Here is a 22,510-nt window from a genome sequence, read left to right as displayed (position 1 = left end):
TGGTGCAGCTCAGATGGGCATTTCTGCTGCTCAGGCTTATTTGGGTGGGTGGGGTCCCACCTTTTCACAACCTAGTATCTTTTTTCTTTTCCCTTCACAGATTCTGAGGATGATGGAGAGTCTGAGGCAGCCAAACAGCTGATTCAGCCAATAGCTGAGAAAATCATTGCCAACTACAAAGCCAAAGAGGAAGAGGCACCTCTTTTGTTCTTTGTTGCTGGGGAGGTGAGTGTGGAGGAAGGATTTGGTCTGGCAGGTCAGTAATACCGGGCTGCAGAAGGTTTGAAGGGACCTCTGGGTCTGTGTTGATTCAGCCACAGACAAATGAGGAAGGAAAGGTGTGTCATTTAACCATGGAAAACCATTTCCTCCCCTGCTCCTTCCTCTTCTCTTCCTTCTCACTCGGCAGCCTCAGAGCAGGAGGAAGCCCTCCCAGAGCTGCTACCCATCCCAGCTGCAGCCACAAACACCCCCAGTCTGCCCTTGTAAGCTTACATGGGACTGGTTAGAACCAGACCCTGGATTCTTTGCAGAGTACTAAGCTGGCTAGTCCCTCTGCACCAGCCTGAAAAAAAGGCTTGGACATTACAGGGATCTTGGCTTGGGTCATCACTGGGACCTGCATTCATCCAGCCAGCTCAAGGAATGTGAAGTTGGAGATTGCAGCTTTCTCAGTCTCTTATATACAAGGTTTCTCTCTCTCTCTCCCCCTCTCTCCCTCTCTCCCTCTCTGTCTCTGTCTCTCTTCTCTCCTCTTCTCTCTCCTCTCCTCTCATTTGTCCAATGATATCTCCCAGTGTGAAAAAATGCAGGACCTGAAGCAGAGGTCGCTGCACAGGCCCCTGGCTACCCTGCGGCATGACAACCTGTGTCGTGCAGACACCCATGTTCCACAAGATGGCTGTGTTCAGTGGCGCAGGCGCTTTCCTCACTCCCCTATAATACACACTTCTGCGCATGCTCACCAGCACTGACAGACACTGAAGCCATCCCTGCCCTTGGCCCTTTGGGCTGTGCCTCTAGTTAGTTGGTAGGACCTGTGCTCCTTTCATGCTGTTTAAAGCCCAGGAGAGGCACTGAAATACAGGCAGGGGCCAGACACCCTGAGCCACCCATTCATCACCTCCTGAATAGCCGCCCTGGGAGGCCCTGCTGGGCCCCTTGGAGACAGCCCCAATGACCCTGCCCAGCCCTGGGGTGGAGGGAAACAAAGAAGGTTCACAGGCCCTGTCTGGGGCTCACCAGACGCTGCACACAAAGTAGTGAGGCTGTTCTGCATTTATTAAACTCTAACCCCTGGAGAATGACTCTGAAGAAAAGATGGGTGCAGAAAAGAAAGGCTGAGCTCTGGGTAGGGCGGTGCTTTAGAAGCCTGCCTGAAAAGAAGCATTTGCAGGTTTTCTGTATCCCAGGCACTCAGCCAAGTGCTTCACCTACTCCTCTCTTTTGTACCTCACTTCTCATTGTCCTGCTTCACTGGGAGAAAAGTGCGGCTCCCTCCCTGGCAGGGCTGTGAGTGCTGGCCAGTTGCTCACCTCCACAGCATCCCCATGTGCTAGGAGCTGCTGTTAAGTCTGCTGACAAAGGACGGGACCTCGGCTCCAAGAAGTGCCTGGCTAAGGTCATGCAGGAAGTAAGGAGCAGAGGGGGCTGATGGGAGGTCAGTGTGACTCTGGGAGCAGTGCTCCAACACACAGACCCACTCATGTGTAGATGGAAGGGAACAGGAAGGGACAGAAAACCAGACAGAGGCTCCTCTGTGCTTCACTGCTCCAGCCCCCACCTGCAGTGCTTCATGTACACTTCACCCGGCTTTCTCGGGCCAGTTCCCTGTCTAAGGCACCATGGAAAGGAGCTAGCCTGGAACATGGCATTGACTGAGCCCAGGACTCGGGCCCAGGGCAAAGGAGGACCCCTTCTTTTAGTCTTGATTTCATCCCTGGGCAAACAGAAGTTATCCCATCTGACATCTTAATGGACATTAAAGCCATCTCCCTGTGGTTTGCACAGTGGAAGCCCAGGAGGGGAGGCAGTGGGGTGCTTGGCTTCGTCTAGGCCTCCTGGTAGGAACAACATGTACAGTATTTGTCCAGGTGTCTCTCTTATTTATCATGAAGCTTTTACTAACCCATGTGGAGTGCTTGAATCAAGCATTGAGTGCCAAAGATATTGATGCACCCAGCAATGCTGGAAAATCTATGCGCTCTGTGTGTGTGTGTGTGTGTGTGTGTGTGTGTGTGGGGTGGTGGTGGTGGTGGTGGTGGTGGTGGTGGCAGGCGGGTGGGGCGGGAAGACTGTGGCATGGGGTGACCATCACCAACAGTCTTCCTTGGTTTTTGTGAAAGTCATGGTTGGTTCGTCTCAGAGCTGTAGATGTTCTGCTCATCTCCATTTACAGCCAGGAATAACCCAACTTTGTTTCTTCAGGATGACTCAAGATTTTTTTTTCACTCAGTTTAAATATTGTGCATTTCAACTGGAGGGGTAATATAAAGTCAATTTTCTGTTACCCACCAAGTGAGAGTCGATAGCATGAAAGGTAGCCTCAAATCATTGCTCTCTGACAAAAGCTTTTTTTTCCTTAGGTTTGTGTTTGCTTCTGTATGTATAAGGCAGTTTCTGATATGAAAACATGCATAAGACAGTGCCAGTTTCCATTGCAGACAAATGCAGTGAACTGGTGTGAACATTCATGCATCCCGGTCTTTCTTGGATCTGGGCTGTAGGAGGTTGTTTCTGTTTTAAACATTCCAGGTGTCCAAATTAGCATTGCTAATCCACAGTGGAGCTGCAAATAACTGACAGTTGATTGCAAAAATAAGTAGTCAAAGGAGTGTGTGTGTGTGTGTGTGTGTGTGTGTGTGTGTGTGTGTGTGTGCGCGTGCGTGCTGATATCCTGGGGCAGTTGATTGCAAAAATAAGTAGTCAAAGGAGTGTGTGTGTGTGTGTGTGTGTGTGTGTGTGTGTGTGTGTGTGTGCGCGCGCGCGCGCGCGCGCGCGCGCGTGCTGATATCCTGGGGCTTCAGGGCCTGGGCGCTGTCCTTGAGTATTTTTACTCAAGGCTCTTCCTCTACTACTTAAACCACAGCCCCACATGTCTTGCATTTTTGCGGGTAATTAGAGATAAGAGTCTCATGCCCAGGCTGGCTTTGAACCAGTCCTGATGTCAGCCTCCTGAGTAGGATTACAGTTATGGCACCCAGCTTGATAACTCTTTTTTTTTTTTTTGTCAGTTGTTGCCTGAACTCTGGGACTGGGTACTGTCCCTCAGCTCTTTAGCTCAAGGCTAGCTCTCTACCACTTGAGCCACAGCGCCACTTCCGGCCTTTTCTGCTTCAGTGGTGCTGAGGAATCGAACCCAGAGTTTCATGTATGCAAGGCAAGCACTCTACCACTGAGCCACCTTCCCAGACCCAATACCACATATTTAAAAGCAGTGTCTGCTAAGGTTACATCCATGCTAATGAAGATGGCTGGCTTGTGGTTGGGGGGGCCTTTAAGGACCCTGTCCAGCTTCTTCCACCTCCAGGAAGGGCTGTCTCCTGCTCCCTACACCAAGAGCCTCTCTCCTTCAGGATGCTTAGAACTGTCCTCTTCCATGTTGTCTGCCTGGCTGGGTCTCTTTGTTTAAAACCTTGTTTTCTCTCCTTTCTGGTGGCTTCTAGGATGACATGACTGACTCCCTGCGAGATTACACCAATCTGCCTGAAGCTGCCCCCTTGCTCACCATTCTGGACATGTCAGCCCGGGCCAAGTATGTGATGGACGTGGAAGAGATCACCCCTGCCATTGTGGAGGCCTTTGTGAATGACTTCCTAGCAGAAAAACTCAAACCAGAGCCCATCTAGTGGGACTCCGGCCTCTGGAGATGTTATTTAAGACAGTCTTCTCCTCCCCTTCCTTTCCTCCACCCTTGGATTTTTTTCCAGCATATCCTGAATCAAACAATCCGTGTCCAACCTCTCTGTGGTGCCTTGTTTCTGCATTTACTCCTCAGCCAGCACCCAAGGGTGTGAGTCCTCACAGCAGCAGCGGCAGCACCCATCATGTTTGGAGACTGCTTGGGGCTCATGGGGATGGCATGATCGGCCACAACTGGGACTGCCGCATTCTCTCCAGGTCACTAGCTCTCCATGAAAGACCATAAGTGAGCTGGGACAGCCAATGGGGCTCTGGCTCTGGCTGTGGGGCCAGCATGCACACCCAGAGGCTGAGACAGCAGAAGGGAACTGCTCAGTGACATTTACAGATGCCCATGGAGCAAAGAAAGCGCTATGGCCTCAACAGGCATCATCTGAGAGCATCCTTTTGCAAGGAACATGGTTTGTCTTGGTTGGATGGGAATCAGCAGCTTGTCAGTGGGTTCTTGGTCAGGGGAGCTTCTCCCGCCCCCAATCTAAAAGGAAGCATGTAGGGTGTTATGAGAAAAACAAGCAGCTAAACAAATGATTCATATAGTAATTGCTTACTTTTGTTGGGTTCCTATCATGGGATTAGTTTCTCATTTCTTCTTTTGTTTCCTTCCTTCCTTCCTTTCCCAAGTTTCTGCCTGCTCCTACAAGCAGCTCCCACTATCTTGGGGTTTCATTTTTGAATTCTTCCCCTTAGACATCATCCCAGAATTTGGCCCTGAGCTCCTAGAGGAGCACTGCTCGGCCAACACAGACTTGTCTCAACCAGCATTGGGCCAGAGGCCACCAAGTCTCCATTGATATACCCTTCCCTATTCCATCACCTGTCATTATTCCTTTTCAAAACAGAAAAAAGTGACAAGAACTTAACCAGAAGCCTAGCTTTTCCCAAGATACAGAAGTGCTATATCTTAGACCTGGGGCCGGAATGAGAGGACAGGGGATATGGCAACTACCTGGAGGCCTTGGATCTCCTTAGTTGGTCCCAAGTAGCTCAGTCTCTTGAGCTGAACTGACTACAAAGAGAAACACCAGTCTATCCTTAGGATTCAGGGTGTTGGGCCTTGTCCTAAGGATTCCCAGGGGTGTATAGTCTGTCTCAATTAGATGGTGGGACTTTAAACAATCCCAGTTCCTTGCCCTCAGCTCTACTCAGCACTCTGCCAACCCATTTATTTGGAAAATATAGCTTCCTCCAATAAGCTGTTGACACTGTTGTCCCATGCTGAATTGGATTGTTGATTTGTAGCTCAGAGGTGAAAAATTAGTTGGTAATTAGAGTATTTGATGTTGTCAGCCTGAAATGCAATCACCTAGAAAGAAATAAAGCAGGCATCTCTGGATGTTATCATCCACTTGGCTTTTCCTGTCCTTAATAACAGCAATCTTTTTCACCCGATTCTTGCTCATAGGGTAGACAGTGGTGGGGCATGGAAAACCCGAGAGCGATGTTTCAGCCATCCCAAGACCTGGGGCTGGGGATAAAGCGAAGCAGCTAGCTAAGTAGTAGAGCACTTGTCTAGGCATGTGTGCACAAGGCCCTGGCTTCCAAATCACCTTGATTTCCTGATGCCAAGAAGCTTGTTTGAATTGGGTCAGGCACTTCCTTCATGGAGGTCAGGCTATCATGGCTCCTAGCTTCACTTGGCACTTGATGGAGGGTGAATTCTAGGTTTGTGGACATTTTGTGTAGTTTCCTCTTCTTTTAGGGGAGCTCGGCGCTTGGGACCTGGAGAAGCTGTTAGGGGAACACAAAAAAATCACACATGGATCTCCCTGTGAAGAATGGGGCAAGAGCTAGGGATGCTTTAACTCGACCATATCCTAACAGGGGCTTCTCTGCCCGTGTCTCTAACGGGTAGGGTGAGTAAAGGCGTAAGACTGAAGTTCCCCACCCCATCTTGGAAGATGTGCAAATTCCTATTTTGATTGTCTTGAAAGAAATGAAGTCCGTTTTAGTTCCTTATCTTTGGAGACAGGGCAGAAGGAACGAAGTCCAATGAGGAGTTGATTGCTTAGGTCACTGTAATGGGGAAATTAGCTCCATTGGGAGACTTTGGTGGTCTGTCCTGGGCTGACTTTTTCCCTGACCCCAGAATCCCCCTTTGTAAGTGGATATGTGGGTCGCAGTCAGCTGGGCATATTTACTGAAAAGGATTAGCTCTGTGCAGGTTGGTGCTGTGTTGAGAGGAAATGCTAGGGAAGAGTAGCCTCAATCATCCAACCTTCCATCACCATGTGTGCTGGGAAGCAGTGGCTGTCACTTATCCCAGCACAGGGAGCCAGCACTGCCTTTTTTGGCATCAACCAAGTTTCAAGTGGTAATTTACAGTCAAGACTTTGTTTTTTCCTGTTGCCTAATTAAAGACACTAAAAAGCTGTTCTCCATCTTGCTGCCATGCTCTGGGCAGCAAACTGAATCCAGCAATAAGACAGCAGAGGGGCTGGGAAGATAGCTCAGTGGTAGAGTGCTTGCCTCACAAGCATGAGGCCCTCGGTTCAATTCCTCAGCACCATATAAACAGAAAAGGCCAGAAGTAGTGTTGTAGCTCAAGTGGTAGAGCACTAGCCTTGAGCTGAAGAGCTGAGGCAGCACCCAGGCCCATAGTTCAAGCCCTATGACTGACATATGCACACGCACACACATACACACAAAGACAGAAAGCAGAAGATGGCCTGGAACAGGCCACTGGGGCCCAATATGGCATTGAGTTGGTGAGCGTAAAGCAAAAAACCATAGGTATGTACACGTGTAGAAATACACAGGTAGAATTGTCCCACTGGGGCAGCTTGGGTGAGCATCTGGTCCCATCACATGGGGTAGACACAATGCCATCTTTTTGACCAACTTGCAAGGCCTATATTTGCCCAATGGTGATGGAGTGCCACTGTGGTACAGATATTGAGGTGGCAAAGACCAGGGGCTGCAGAGGGTGCCTCCTGAGGCCTTAGGAGCCCAAGACTAACCTGAGGACCCTTAGCCATTATTTTTCAAGTTGGTCCCTAAGTTATATTGAAGTAAGCACTTTTTCTACAGCCTGCATTGCCAGTGACAACAGGGACAAGAAACAGCATGCCTTTTTTCTCCAAGTAGGCTGCTTAAGTGAAAACCCTTAAACTGTTGGCTGTGAGTTTCATTATTCATGTCTATAGCCTGTGAGTACATGGGGTGGTTGAAAGATTTTTCAGGAAAAAAAAGGCTGGGCCGGGATATCTCTAATAGGAGAGATAGGGCAACGGATGATCGTGTAAAAGGATGAAGGTAAGTATGCTTCATTTTTCAAGGCACTAGTGTGGCTCACTCCCTCAGTGTCTTGGAATACTTCCCATGTTAGGAAATGGGTTAACAGATGTGGGTGGAACTCATTCTGAGGGAGAGTTCGGTTCCCATTAAATACAGTGCTAACTTGTAAAAGCCACTGTCGACCCTTAGACCAATGTGCAGCCCAAAACAGCGATGGCCTTGAGTGAGGATTCCTGGGTGCTCAGACCTCACACAAGACAATCAGGTAGACTAGAACTAGGATACAGAAGGAGATAGGAGTTTAGGACCCAGTGCCAAAAATTCAGTGTCCTCTGGATATCAGAGGAAGTGGATGTCCCACCTGCTGTCAATGTATTGCCTCCCTTCCCATCTTGGTGGAGCCAGGCAGCCTGCTGCCAGGTCTGATTGTAACCATCTTGTCTTCATCTGTTTCTTCCTGCTTTTTTTTTTTTGTGTGTGCCAGTTCTGGGCCTTGAACTCATGGCCCTACTGTCCCTCAGTTTCTTTTGTTCACTATAGCTCCACTTCTGTTTTTGTTTTGTTTTGTTTTGAGTTAATTTGAGGTAAGAATCTCACAGACTTTCTTGTCCAGGCTGGCTTTGAACCATGATCCTCATATCTCAGTCTCCCGAGTAGCTGACAGGCATGAGCCACCTACACCCTTACCCCTAATCCTTGTAATTTGAGGAAGCAGCATTGGCAATGGACCATCCCGATGAGAAGGCTGCTCTTCCCTTAGACAATGGGAATCCCATGTTTGAGAGGAGGAAGAACAGATTTCATACTTGCTGTTGAGCAACAACAGGTCCTGAGGCTTCCGGTGAGGACTAGGTTCACAGCAGGGATCTCAACTGCTGATGTGACACAGCTCCTTAGTCCAGACACTGGTCATCCACTACTTTGTTTGTAGTTTAGCACACTGTACATTCACCAAGAAAAAAAGGAAGATCTTGGAATTTTAAAGTGTTGAGTGCTTTCTTGAAAAGACATGAGTGTAAGTGGAGTCCATTGTACTGAGCAGCTGGGGGGCAGCTGGGCTGACAGAGGCCCCAGGCCATGTGGTGCAGCTGGTCTTCAGCACTAGCCAGGGACCCTTGGGTAGTGCTGTTTCTGGAGCCTTTATGGGGGAAGACAAAAGAGCTCAATGCTGCCTAACTTGGATGACAGTGACATCTGGAGCTTCTGTGATCCTTGGGGCAAGTGGTGGAAGGTCTCAGAGATGTCTCCCCATGGGCCTTAGTGAATGGGATTCTCCCCAGGATCTAGCAGCAGGTGTTGCCTACATTGGGACATTGGGGCCTTACCCAGGGCTGCTGTACAGACATATTCTCACAGGGAAGAGCCATGCCTGTTCTTCTTCTTCCCATTTCTGTCCCTTTTCTCTCCTTTGTGGTTCAATTTTACTTCAGCCTCTTATTTCTGCCAAGATTATATGAGACAATCCAAGCTTGAAAATGCTCTTTGGTGGAAGCACAGTCAACTCCCTCCTTTTCCTCTTTGAAACAACTTAAAACCCAGGGAAGTCGGACCTTTTCTTCAACTTTGGGACTGGATTCTGAGGCTCAGCCTGCCACCTTGTGGCCACCGTGCTTGCTACAAGCCATGCAAAGGTGAGAAACTAAAACAGCATTCCTGATTCTCTTGCAGCCAGAGTATTTTTCTGGTCATATACTATTCCATTTGTATTTACTGGGGAAATGGTAACAGATCAAACACTTACCTCAAATGAGAATTCGTGATAGGGATTTTCTAATCTCAGCAAATTAACAATCAGCTACCACTTGTCCTTAATAATCAGTCAAAGGGAAGGATAATTTGCCTCTGGTGCTTCTACTTGCTCTGGGCTAAATTATACTCATGCTTTGTATGAGCTGCCTTTTCCCCTTTTTTTTTTTTCATTTTTTTTTTTCTCTTTTTTTTTTTTTTTTTTTTTCAGGTTTATCACCAGCATTTATAAAACCAGGCCTAGGGAAAAGACCTAGATCTGGGGACACATGCATGGTCTTAGTGTAGCGAATGTTTAGCCTGTCCTGATTATTACAAAATCAGAACAGCGAGAATATTCGCAATGCCTTTTCCCCTTTACCCTGTTGGTAAAATGGGCTCGAAGAACTTTTCAGTGCTTCACCTGGCTGTTTTTCTCAAGGATAAGGTATGGGTTGTTTTTTTTCGCTGATTTTTAAACAAATCAGTGGCAACATATTCCACAGACACAAACCACAGGAAACTGGTTTCATGCAGAATGTGACCTTATTTTTTTTGTCGTGGGGCCTGAACTCTGGGCTTGGGTGCTGTCCCTCAGCTCTTCAGCTCAAGGCTAGCACTCTATCACTTGAGCCACAGCGCCACTTCCAGCTTTTTCTGTTTTTGTGGTGCTGAGGAATTGAACCCAGGGCCTCATGGATGCAAGGCAAGCACTCTACCACTGAGCCACCTTCCCACTCCAGTGACCTTCCTTTTACTGACTTGTTTCCTTAGCACTTCTCTAAGCTGTTGAAGGGGAAACTTAGCTGTTGGCAAACTCAGCTGTGTGATTCTCTGGGCTGCCTTCCAGACCCAGCCTGACTGAGTCACTTCAGTCCTCTTCAGCTCATTGGGTTTGTCTACTTTCTAAAAAGCTGGCCAGGCAGAAGTCTCAAGAATCTATGGGCTGCCTGCATTGTATACCTGTGCAGAGCCCTAGGTAAACACTCCCAAAGTGCCTGCACTAGGAAAACAGTATGGCTGTCAATATAGATCTCTTAAGACGAAGTTTTCCTAGGAAGCCAATGGAAACCGAAAGGGAAGGTAGGTGGTCCGTGGCTCTTGAGCATGCTCGCAACTCAGTCCCCCCAGAATGCACAGCTGCTGGGCTCACACAAAATTCAAACCACTGAAGCCACTGTAGTAAGAGAAGTGGTACAACCACACTCCTTGGCCTTGACTCCAGCCCTGTTCCCTGGGATTGGAAAAGCAGTGCTTGGAACCCTCTCCATTTGCCTCCCCGGCACCTGGTAGATAAACATCAGCTTGCCCTGGTCCCTTAGGGGCTTGAGAGTGTCCAATGGTTCTGCAGCCACCCTAACTTCAGAGAAGCCCTCTTGACACAGCACCCCATCCCTGGGGACAGGAAGTGCAAATGTAACTAAGTACCTTATTTATTCATTTTGGTGGTACTGGGGAATGAACGCAAGTCTTTGAATTTATAGGTACTCTACTACTTGAGCCACATTCCCAGCTGTTTTCTGCCTTGGTTATTTTCCAGGTAGGATATTGTTTTATGCCACAGCTGCAATCCTATTACTATGCTTCCCCATGTTGCTGGGTGACCAGTATGCATGCCATGTACCCAAGTCAATACCTCATTCACTTAACCAGGTGTTAAAAACTAAGGCTACCACCAGGAAGCAGACAAAAAGGGTAACACATTCCTAGAGATTGCAGGATAAAGTTCAGTTTCTTCCTTTTCTGCATAGTCCTCAAGAAGTTACTTTCAGCTTGGTGAATTAACTGTTTCTACTATTCTCCAGCAAGGGAAGGGGGAAATACATACAGACAGAGAGATAGAGAGATATAAACAGTCCTGCTGAAATGAAGGCCTGAACACAACCAAGCCCAAAGAAAAGCTAGCTATCGAATGCACAACTGTACCCTCAGGTGCCTGGGTTATTAGTGTATTACAATGTCATACTAAGCTCAAGATGAAAAGATAGAGATCTACAGATCACACTTAAATGAAACATTTTTAATACAATCTGATTTTTAATACAATCTGCTGGTTCCATACTTCCCAGGAGTTTATTTCTCATTGGTCAATGATCAGACATGGTAACTCAGCTAACCTATAACCAGTACTTCTTCATCCAAAATACACCCCAACCAGCTGGTCCAAGATGACCATTACTCTATAAGGGTAGTACCTTAAGGAACTTTCTGGGCAAATGTTCCTCATCCTCAGGTGCTAGTAATACAACATAGAGATTCACACAGCTGTAATTGAGCTATGTCCCCAGCCTTAATAAGACAATTTTTTGAGGGGGGATACTGGGGTTTGAACAGAGACTTACACTTGCTAGGCAGGTGCTCTACCAGTTGAACCACACACCCCAATTAATCCAAATAGACAAAATTAAACTGGCACATAGCTATGTAAATCACCTCTAGTGTGTGTGCACGCACACACACACACAGCCTAACCCCCAAATTGGAGGAAATGAAGATCTTAAGAATTCTGCCAGTCACTGATAGCTCACGACACCTATAATCCTAGCTATTCAAAAGGCTGAGATCTAAGATTGAGGTTTCAAAGCCAGTTTGGGTCTATCAGACTCTTTCTTCCATTGTCATAAGAGAAGTAGAGGTATGGTACAAATGGTAGAACACAAACCTTGGTCAAGGAAGCCAAGCCAAATCACAAGTCAAAAGCCCTGAGTTCAAGCCCCAGTACCAGCACACAAAAAATAAAAAAAATTTTAAAAATGTGATCTTATGAGGAAAAGCAGAAACTACTAGAAATTCTTATTTTCCCATTCATTGTATAATGGCAGCAATGCCTCCATCTCTCCACCCCTTACGTGGCCCAGGAAGCCAGTTTCTAACTCTGCAGGCCTCCTCAGGCATATGGGGAAGCAGGGGATGGAGGCATCCTTTATCTGAGAACTTCTAAGCCCCTCTCAGTGGAAACTCCTATTCCTACTCATGAGTTCTGCCCTTATCCGCAGCTGCCTTTTCGCCTCGAAAAGCAGGATGCTCGCAGCCATGGCTGAGTTCAAGCTATCCACTCCAGGTGCGACGGGAATCAGCAGCCTCTTGCCCCCCGTGCTTTCAGCCAACTGGAGAGACTCCAGACTCACACCATGGGTCTCCCCACCTATCACCACAGCTGCTGGAGCTTCTGTCCAGTCCATGTCATAATTCTGGACCTCCAGTTCAGGGAGCCAGTCTTTGTCAGTTCCAGTGTCTACATCTTCATACTTGTGAAATTTCAGGAATCGCCGATCAGCCCCTTTGTTGTGGTCATTGGCTTTATTAGATATTTGCGCCTGGGCATAGAGCCCACAGTTGTCTGCCACATAGACTCGAGTGTCTGGGGGCAAGTAATTGGACACTGTTTCCCATTCTAGATTGTTGATAATGGGTACCTGGAAATGGGCCCCCATGCCTGCCCGCAGCACTTTTGGCTCCCAGGCATCCACACAGCCTAAAAAATAAGAGAGGACACATTTAACAAACCTTCCCATACTAAAGGACTGTGGAGTAAATGAATTAAATTCTGGATCAAGAGATATAGCACAAGCGTTTCTATTAAGCTAGGAGTTAACAGGGACTGTAGGATTCCTCAAAAGCACTGACAGTAGACTTTGCTCATCCAGATGACACTATCCACACACACATCATACAATAAGAAACAACAAAAAAAGCCTCCCCCGCTTCCTAGGGCATAGTAGGTGATGGGACAATAGTTCATCAGGTGACTATAGTATTAGTAATAACAGGTGTAAAAGAAGCATGAACAGGCTAACAAACACTATACAAAGTGGGGCTTTTAGGAAAAACACTGAATATCTAAAAGAACACAGGACACTAAGCCATTTTGTTTTTATTTTTTTAAGGGGGATTACTAGAGATTGAACTCAGAGCCTCACAATTGCTAGGCAGGCACTATACACTTAAACCACACCTGCAGCAACTTTTTGCATTGGTGTTTTCCAGGCGGGGTCTAGCTTTATGCCCAGGTCAGGTTGGGCTGCGATCCTTCTACTTTTGCTTCTCCTATAGCTTGGTAATAGACATGTGCCACTTTGCCCAGCTATTAGTTAAAATTTAGTCTTTTCTGTATGGTCTGGCATACTGTGATCCTCCGATCTCCACCTCCTAAGTAGCTAGCATTACAGGCTTGAGTCACTTGAGTCTGGCTACTAAGTGATAAGAGAATAAGAGGATCTTTTCTTGTTGTTTTTGGTCATGGGGCTTAAACTCAGGGCCTGGGCCCTATCCATGCACTCTTTTGCTCAAGGTTAACACTCTACCACTTTGAGCCATAGCGCCCCTTCTGGTTTTCTAGTGGTTAATTGGAGATAAGAGTTTCATGGACTTTTCTTGCCTGGGTTGGCTTTGAGCCATGATCCTCAGATCTTAGCCTCCTGAATAGCTAGGATTACAGGTGTGATCCACCAGTGCCTGACTAAGAGGATCTTGTTGGAGAAGGATAAAGGCAGAAGACAACTCAGAGAAAGAGGAGAGCAAGCAGGTAAATAGGCCAGCTGGAAAAGGAGACAAAGCCTTCTTTAAAGAAGGCTGAATATGCTAGACTGAGAAATCTGGGATTTATTTTTCAGAAGACAATATAACATTTAAGGATATTTAAGCAAAACAGACAATCTGATTTATTATTTAGACCCCCTTCTGGCTTTAATGTTCAGTCTAGATTGGAGCACATCAGTAGCAAGCAAATGCAGCAACCCACAGAGAAGTTGGAGCCTTAACCCAGCAGTAGCCCTGTCTCTCCTGCATCTCTTTTCTCTCATGTAGCAGTAAGAGGGTTAGGAGAATAGTCTCATGCGTAGTCAAATCTAACACTAGCTGCATAGCAGACACCTGACCTTTTCCAGTGTCTACTCTCACTGTGGGAAAGCTGAGAGAGATGACTAACCAGGGAACTGCACCAGGACTACCTCACATACCTGCCATCCTCCTCTAACTCCCAGACTTAGAAAGGAGAATAAAACATGGAGAAGAGCCAGACACTGTTGGTTCACACCTATACTATTAGCTACTCAGGAGGCTGAGGTCTAAGGATTGTGGTTCAAAGCCAGCCTGGGCAGAAAAGTCCATGAGACCCTTATCTATAATAAACTACTCAGAAAAAGCTGGCAGTGGTGTTGTAGCTCAAAGTGGTAGAGCGCTAACCTTGAGCAAAAAGAAACTAAGGGATAGCACCAGGCCCTGAGTTCAAGTCCCAGGACCAGCCAAAAAAAAGATGGCGGACTGGGAAGGTGGCTCAGTGGTAGAGCGCTTGCCTTGCCCTGGGTTCAATTCCTCAGCACCACATAAGCAAAAAAGAAAAAAGCTGGAAGTGGCACTGTGGCTCAAGTGGTAGAGCACTAGCCTTGAGCTGAAGAGCTGAGGGACAGCGCCCAGGCCCAGAGTTCAGGCCCCATGACCGGACCCCCCCCCCAAAAAAAAAAAAAAACAAACAAAAAAGGATGGCTTAGCTGTCTAGTCTGGTCCTTCACTTAGTGGAGAGTAAAGTTAAGACTTCCTTCCTCTTCCTGCTCCCCCCCCTTTTTTTGTCGGCATGGGGCTTGAACTCTGGGCCTGGGCACTGTCCCTCAGCTCTTCAGCTTAAGACTAGTGCTCTACCATTAAAGCTACTGCACCACTTCCGGTTTTCTGAGTGATTCCTTGGAGATAAGAGCCTCATGGACTTTCCTGCTCAGGCCAGCTTTGAGCCATGATCCTCAGATCTCAGCCTCCTGAGTAGCTAGGATTAGAGGCATGAGCCACCGGCTCTTGGCTCTTCCTTTTTCTGTCCCGGACACTGGGTTATACAAGTATTTCGTATACTCTTTCCTCTTTCACTCCAGTCCTAGTATCAATGAGAAAAACATAGGGTTAGCATTACGTTCCTACTATCTGTGGAGTGGGTGGAGTACTGATAATGGAGTCCAGAACCAAGATCTCACCCTGGCACAGAACTGTACTCCACGAAGGCATTTCCAGGAAGAGTTGAAAGGAGCAATTTAGGCAAGTCTCAGCAATAGCTGTCACTATTAGTTTACATTTAATGGTGTTTCTAATGAATGATATGCTCTTCTACTCCCAGGGTGCGACAGGCATTTTAGGCATGTCCCAACTGCTTGGCAAGTCTGAGTAACCAAGTTTATTAATCCCTGCTTCAGGCAAGGAGAGAAATGTAATGAGGCTAATTTGTGCATGACTACATTTCCCTGAGGGTAAGGGAAATGTATCACAACAGCATAATCACTTTGATACCAGCATTCCTCTCGCTCAAGGATTAGGAAGGTCCCATATACTCAACAACTTGAGAACTCAAGGCCATTAAATACAAGACATAAAACCAAGTGTTAAAACTGGCATCCATACGATAAAAAAAAAAAGTCTCAAGCATGGTTGTAATCCTAATTACTCAACAGGCTGAGACCTGAAGGATCTTGGATTTGAACCCATCCTAGCAGAAGAGTCAGTGAGAGTCTATCTCCAACTAACCAGCAAAAAGCTGAAAGTAGAAGTGTGGTTCAAGTGGCAGACTGCCTGCCAGTTGCAAGCAAACAAGCCAAGTGAGCCTGAGGCCAGAGTTCCTGTTCCAGTACCAGAAGAAAAACAAAAAACAGACATCAATTTCTTTACTCTGATTTTAAAATTTTTTTGTTTTCTTTGTGACACCACTTCAGGCACAGCTCCACTTCTGGCTTTTTGGTGGCCAATTGGAGGTAAACTTTCCTGTCCAGCTGGCTTCAAACTACGAGCTTCAGATCTTAGCTTCCTGAGCTATGATGATAGGCTTGAGCCACTGGTACCTGGCTAGATTTTAAATCCTTTTCTTAATAATTTAGATTTCAAAGTAATTTTTAAAAAATCAACCAATATTGGCTCAAGTATTCACTGTGCCAGGAAAGTAGTTCTCAAAATGAACATATGGAGAAGATTCTATTATTCCTGTCATACAGATGAAGGAACTGACGTTTGTCAACATTGTTTATGGGCATAAAACTACTAAGGGGCTGGGTGCCAGTAGCTGACACCTATAATCCTAGCTACTCAGGAGGCTGAGATCTGAGAACTGTGGTTTGAAGCCAGACAGACAGAAAAGTTCCCATGAGACTCTTATCTCCATCCAATTAACCACTCAAAACTAAAAGTGGCACTGTGGCTCAAGTGGTAGAGCGCTAGCCTTGGACACAAAAAGACTCAGGAACAGTGCCCAAACCCTGAGTTCAAGGCCCACAACTGACAAGAGCAATAACAAAAACTAAAAAAACAAAAAACAGGAATATCTTCAAAACATGTCTGTTCACAGCCCTAGCTTACACAAAAGTGGTGGGCCAATCTACCTGGTCATGGGTATTCTTACTTTTTTTTTTTTTTGGTCGGTCATGGGGCTTGAACTCTGGGCCTGGGCGCTGTCCCTCAGCTCTTTAGCTCAAGGCGAGCGCTCTACCACTTGAGCTACAGCACCACTTCCGGTTTTCTGGTGGTTTATTGGAGATAGGAGTCTCACGGTCAGTCTCTCCTGCCCAGGCTGGCTTTGAACCGCGATCCTCAGATCTCAGCCTCCTGAGTAGCTAGGATTACAGGAATGAGCCACCAGTGCCCGGCTATTCTTACTTTTTTTGTTTGGTTTTTGGGGTTTTTTTTTTTTTTGCCAGTCCTGGGGCTTGAACTCAGGGCCTAAGCACTGTCAAAGCTAGCACTCTACCACTTGAGCTTTTTCTGTTTAAGTGGTACTGAGGAATTGAACCCAGAGTTTCATGCATGTGAGGCAAGCACTCTACCACTAAGCCACACTCACAGCCCTGTTCTTACCTTTTGTAAGCAATACTTTGCTGCAGCCTGCCCCTGCTGCAGATCTCAGAATTGTCCCCAGGTTCCCAGGGTCACGGAGATTGTCACAAATCAACAATAATGGCAGTGAGTTGTGAACCTGTGACTCTGGATATGTCATCTTAACATGGTCAGGTTTGGCAAAAATCCCTGAGGAAACAACACAGGAAATTAATTTGTCTGATGTGGGCACTGGGAATAAATTGACTTTTCATTTATTTACAATTATTTATGCATTTGCACATGAAACATACAAATATACTCTGACGAAAAATTCAACCAACATAAAATTCTACCAGTACCAATTCTCACTCAGTCTCGTCTCTTCTCCTCTTGAAGTATATCCTTTCAGACTGTGTGCCTACCCTACATGGGCATACCTAGCCATACATAAGTGCTTTTTCAACATAAAAATACACATTTGCCCAGCATAGTGGCACATGTCTACAACTGAAACACACAGAAAGCTGAGGCAAGAGGATCACGAGCTCAAGGCCAGCCTGGGCTACATAATGAGATCCTGTCTCAAAAACCCAAAAAAAACAAAAAACAAAAAACAAGGACAGCCAAGTGCTGGTAGCTCATGCCTGTAATCTTAGTTCCTTAGGAGGCTGAGATCTGAGGATCAAGGTTCAAAGCCAGACTGGACAGGAAAGTCTAAAAGACTCATATCTCCAACAAACTCCCCACAAAAAGTTGGAAGTGGGGCTGGGAAGGTGGCTCAGTGGAAGAGCGCTTGCCTTGCATGCATGAGGCCCTGGGTTCGATTCCTTAGCACCACATAAGCAACAAGAAAAAAGTTGGAAGTGCACTGTGGCTCAAGTGGTAGAGCGCTAACCTTGAGCTGAAGAGCTAAGGGACAGCACCCAGGCCCAGAGTTCAGGCCTCATGAACAGACTCCTCCCCCCCCCCCCCCAAAAAAAATAAAAAGTTGGAAGTGGAGCTGTGGCTTAAGTGGTTTGGGCACTGAGTCCAAGACCCAGGACCAACACAAAAACAACCAACCAACAAGGACTAGGGGCATAACACAATGGCAGACTGCTTGTCTAAAATGCACAAGGCCCTTAATTCCATACCTAACACCACAAACAAAAAAAATCCTAAATATTGTTCTATAATGTACTCAATATGTATGAAGAACTTACTTACCATGCTAGTATGCTTGTAGCTATCTTACTCTAACTGTTGCAGTTTGAATATGAAGGTACTACAGTTCATTTCTCTTTCCGTACTAACAATTAAATTATTTACAAACCGTAACAATGAATATCCCTGTGTGACTCTGTCTCTATGTCTGAAAAATCCCTCTAGGATAAGCAAATGGGTAAGTAGTGTATGTATACTCTTTTTTGAGTACAAAAAAGAATGTGTTACTTTATTCAAGCTGAAACACATGAATGAATACCTGTCTCCCAGGTCAACAGAGGGCAAATTTGTTTCAATTTGTCAAATGGCATTTAAAAAAGAAACAGAAGACAAACATAGCATTTTTCCTAATTTCCAGGAAGGTTGAACATCTTCCCAATACAACTGATCATTTGTGACCCTTTTCTGTTAAGTTTCTTCACACTCTCTCCTTAAATGTTTCTTGTTCCATTTTCCCAATAGGTGGTGTTCGTTTTTTAATTGAACTTAATATTTAAACACCAGTTATCAATCCTTTATATTCCTTTAATTTTTTCTCTTATTCATTGGCATATTTCCTGGAAAAAAAGAATCTCAATTTAAAAACTTAAATGCAGCCAGGTGCTGGTGGCTCACATCTGTAATCTTAGCTACTTAAGAGGCTGAGTCTCCAATAAACTACCAGAAAACAGGAAGTGGCACTGTGGCTCAAAGTGGAAGGACACTAGACTTGAGTAAAAAAGCTCAGAGACATGGGCTGGGAAGGTGGCTCAGTGATGGAGCGCTTGCCTTGCATGCTCCAGGCCCTGGGTTCGATTCCTCAGCACCACATAAGCAAAAAGAAAAAAGCCGGAAGTGGCGCTGTGGCTCAAGTGGTAGAGCGCTAGCCTTGAGCTGAAGAGCTGAGGGACAGCGCCCAGGCCCAGAGTTCAGGCCCCACGACCGGACCCAAAAAAAAAAAAAGCTCAGAGCACCCAGGCCCTGAGTTCAAGCCCCACAATGGACAAAAAACAGAATAACTCAAATGCATCAAAGTAGCCAAGAACTGGTGGCTTATGCCTGTAATCCTAGCTACTCAGGAGGCTAAGGTCTGAGGATTGTGGTTCAAAGCCAGCCCAGACAGGAAAGTCTGTGAGACTCTTACCTCTAATTAACCACCAGAAAACTGGAAGTGGCACTGTGGCTCAAGTGGTAGAGCACTCACCTTCAGCTGAAGAGCTCAGGAACAGTGCCCAGGCCAAGTTCAAGCCCCACAACCGACCCACCCTCCCTCCTCCCCCCCAAAAAAAGCATCAAGGTGATGACTCCTTTTTAAAATATCCCAGCTGGGAAGCAACATCTAGGACAGTTTATAAAGGGTCTGTGAGTGGAGGGAGGAACTGAGTCATAAGAATCTCATGCTGAATGTCTGGAAGCTGGAGAAGCTCTTTCAAGGGGCTTAGGATAGCTGGAAAAACAAAAAACGTAACTGGCTTTCTTAATGAAAGTTCTCTGCTTAATAATCACTACACTAGGGCTGGGAGAGCGCTTGCCTTGCATGCATGAGGCCCTAGGTTCGATTCCTTAGCACCACATAAGCAAAAAGAAAAAAGCCAGAGGTGGTGCTGTGGCTCAAGTGGTAGAGTGCTAGCCTTGAGCTGAAGAGCTGAGGGACAGTGCCCAGGCTCAGAGTTCAGGCCCCACAACCGGACCCCCCCCCCAAAAAAAAATCACTACACTATACCCTCTAGCTTACAAAGGGAAAGGATTTAGCAGAAAAGGGAGAAATTGAGAAAAGGCTAATTCTAAAATAAAAATGGCCTGAGTATATGAAATTCCAATGGTGTTAATTGGAAGTTAATTCCATGGATGAGCCACACAGCCACAGCAAATTTCTTTATGAATTTTAGTGTAGTAGGAGAGGTGATAATAGCATGGAACATTTTTTAGGCCAGACACATTTTAAGATCTTATTATCAAATAAAAAAATCAATTCCCTTTGTAAACTTGCTAAAAAAAAAAACTGTAGTTTTAAATTTTATAGGCATACTGCTTTATATAGTCACTTCAATAAACAAGTTACTACCAAAGTTATAAGTTAGGAAATGAACAAAATAATATTGTACTGAACCCAACAGGAGACCTGTTTAAAATAATATTGTACTGAACCCAACAGGAGGCCTTTAATTTTACTTGGACATTTGTGGTGATGAGAACCCATTTCTTCTCAAGGTTCTATTTACATTACTAGAGAACTTGAAGTTTGACAAGTACTGCTAGTTTCTATGTCTCCTCTTACTCTCTCCCCTCCTCAGATCTAAAATGTATGGGTAAGCTAATTAATATATATTTACAAAAAACATGAAATGATGAAATCATTTACCACTACGGAAGCTACATAAGTCCAAGATGGCTGGCCATGCTAGCACACATGCCTAAAGTAGCACACATCTTAAAAATGAGTGACAGTTGAAGAACAGAGTAGGGATTAAATAGGTACAGCAAATCAGAGTATGGTTATGTAGATAAGCAACTCCTGAGTTCTTTAGTATTGCATCTTGGGACTAAGAGCTCCACATGGAAGGGCAAAAATCTGGGACTTGCAGGACAAGAGAATAGATAGTCCCCTAGAATTTTTCTCTCTGTAAATGGCTGCATAGTCAAGGATGGAATCACACAATGAACCCAAATAGGGAACACACACTGTACAACTGATAGAGGTGACCTTGACCTAAACTGAAAACTTTGAAAGTAACTCTTTCTCCTCCAACATCCCTTACTCAGAAACCTCTTTGTTTATTGCCATTTGGTTCTCATATCTTAAATATTTAATGCCAATGTCAAACAAGGTGTAAAGAGCTGGCCGTGGTGACCCATACCTGTGATAAGGAGGCAGAGGAAGGAGACCAGCCTGGACTACATAGCAAGACTCAATCTCAAAAAACACCTTGAGGGGTGGGAAATGCAGCTCCGTGCAGAGCCCTTGCTTTGCACGTGAGAGGTCATGGGCTCCACACCACCTCTGTAATAAGATGAAATAGTGGGCTGAGAAGGTGGCTCAGTGGTAGAGCACTTGCCTTGCATGCATGAGGCCCTTGGTTCGATTCCTCAGCACGACATAAAAAGAAAAAAGCCAGAAGTGGCGCTGTGGCTCAAGTGGTAGAGCGCTAGCCTTGAGCTGAAGAGCTGAGGGACAGCACCCAGACCCAGAGTTCAGGCCCACGACCGGACCTCCCGCCCCCCCCCCAAAAAAAAAAGATGAAATAGCATTATTTAAACAAAAAACTTAAAAAAGAGAGGATGAAGATAAAAGGCTTCCTAAGTTGTAGCAGACTCTGTGGTCACATAAAACCTTAAGTTCATTCAACCAGATAAAGAAAACTCCTAGAAGACAGTTATCTATTCATTAGTCTAAACAGGGAAAAAAAGTTCCAACTTTGTTCTCTTTATACCTTCTTCTCAAATAATGGTCTCAAGGAAGGTCAGTTATTACCATACTAACACAAGTTTTGTGAAAATGGAGAGCTAAACTTTTCAAAAAGTTCTTTAATTTTTAGTCTGATATTAAAGGCTGGAACAAATCCCCTAAGAACACAAAGTCTGAAGAAGTGTGGCTCTTCCTAGAGACTAGAGAGAGACACATTATAGATGGTAAGAAATTGGCTTCAGTCTCCACTGTAAGTATCTTAAAATACATAGGTTTTCTTAGATTAGGCAGTAATATTTTGAGCTGGGTTTAAGTGAGATTTGTCTTAAGTATGAAAAACAAATTCTAGGTTTCTACACCTATGGACAACACTATGTAATCACTGACCCATTATTCCTTGTGGTGCTACTACATCGGACCAATCCTTGATATCCTCAAATTTCACCTTAATGAGGCTGACACCCTTCAGCTTATCGACTGGCAACTCCTTGATGTATTCCAGACGGCTAAAAAAGAAAACGCTGGGCACAGCTCCAGCCTTGAGAGCATCGACAATCAGCCTATGACCTTCCAGCAGGATCTTCCCATGCTTTTCCCGAAATGGTCTGGACTTAACTATTGTCATCACATTACTGTGAATGGGAAAAAAAAAAAAAAGAAGAAAAGATGGGTGAATACCGATATCATGATTGAGACACAGCTAGTTCAGACTTCTCAGAGACAGAAATTCTAAAGGGGATTCTTATTTTGCATAATACAAATAATACAAAACAAAAACATCAAGAACCTGCGGAGTGTCTACTGGAAGGATTCTGTAAGGGAGAGGGCTATAGGCCCGCAGTGAAGGTAGGGGGGAAAAATGGAGACAGTCGACAAGCGTCAGGTACATCACCTCAGCCTCTTGTCGCCGGGATAGGCCTTATCGTAGCGCAGCCCTGTCTCTTCCCAGGAACGAGGTGTCTGGGATGAGGACATCTTAGGCGGTGGTTTAGGTTTCTGCCCCTGGGACTTGGCCTCGGACGCTAACTCGTGGGGCTGTTTCCTGGGAAGACGCCTCCGCTCCAGCACCTCTCCGGATGGAAACATTACTTTCACAGGACTTCGTCGAAGTGCCCGGACCCAGCGCCGCGCGTCGAGGTCCCAAATCTGAACCAAAGGCAGCAACGGTCTCAACACACATCTCAAGCTCTTGGCCAGCACCGCCATCTTCCTTGCGTCGAGGCGCGCCGTCGCTGACTATTGACGTCACCGGCCAGTCGC

General features: G+C 45.8%; 2 protein-coding genes and 1 non-coding gene across 3 annotated transcripts in view; 1 reads left to right on the top strand and 2 right to left on the bottom strand.

Moving 5' to 3' along the window:
• The window catches only part of Nxn (nucleoredoxin), a 138,767-nt gene extending 133,505 nt beyond the window's left edge, over positions 1–5,262 (top strand). Inside the window, exons 7-8 of the mRNA XM_042693622.1 lie at positions 101–225; positions 3,666–5,262. Of these exons, the coding sequence (XP_042549556.1) occupies positions 101–225; positions 3,666–3,848 (308 nt within the window). The 3' untranslated portion in view covers positions 3,849–5,262. The remainder of the gene's footprint in view (positions 1–100; positions 226–3,665) is intronic.
• Positions 5,263–9,112: 3,850 nt separating this feature from the next.
• On the bottom strand, positions 9,113–9,245 carry LOC122120607. Its single transcript, XR_006149755.1, has one exon. It is a non-coding gene; the product is annotated as a small nucleolar RNA SNORA72 (small nucleolar RNA).
• Positions 9,246–10,885: 1,640 nt separating this feature from the next.
• On the bottom strand, positions 10,886–22,463 carry Mrm3 (mitochondrial rRNA methyltransferase 3). The gene is made up of 4 exons (XM_042692035.1): positions 22,143–22,463; positions 21,638–21,882; positions 16,702–16,869; positions 10,886–12,355 (listed from the first exon to the last, which is right to left on the bottom strand). The coding sequence occupies exons 1-4, from the start codon at positions 22,454–22,456 to the stop codon at positions 11,829–11,831; spliced, it is 1,254 nt and encodes a 417-aa protein (XP_042547969.1). The 5' UTR covers positions 22,457–22,463; the 3' UTR covers positions 10,886–11,828.
• Positions 22,464–22,510: the final 47 nt, after the last annotated feature.

This window comes from Dipodomys spectabilis, unplaced genomic scaffold (genome assembly GCF_019054845.1).
Source record: "Dipodomys spectabilis isolate Male_0828 unplaced genomic scaffold, ASM1905484v1 ptg000004l, whole genome shotgun sequence".
Classification (NCBI taxonomy): domain Eukaryota; kingdom Metazoa; phylum Chordata; class Mammalia; order Rodentia; family Heteromyidae; genus Dipodomys; species Dipodomys spectabilis.
This window is presented reverse-complemented; position numbering and strand designations above follow the sequence as displayed.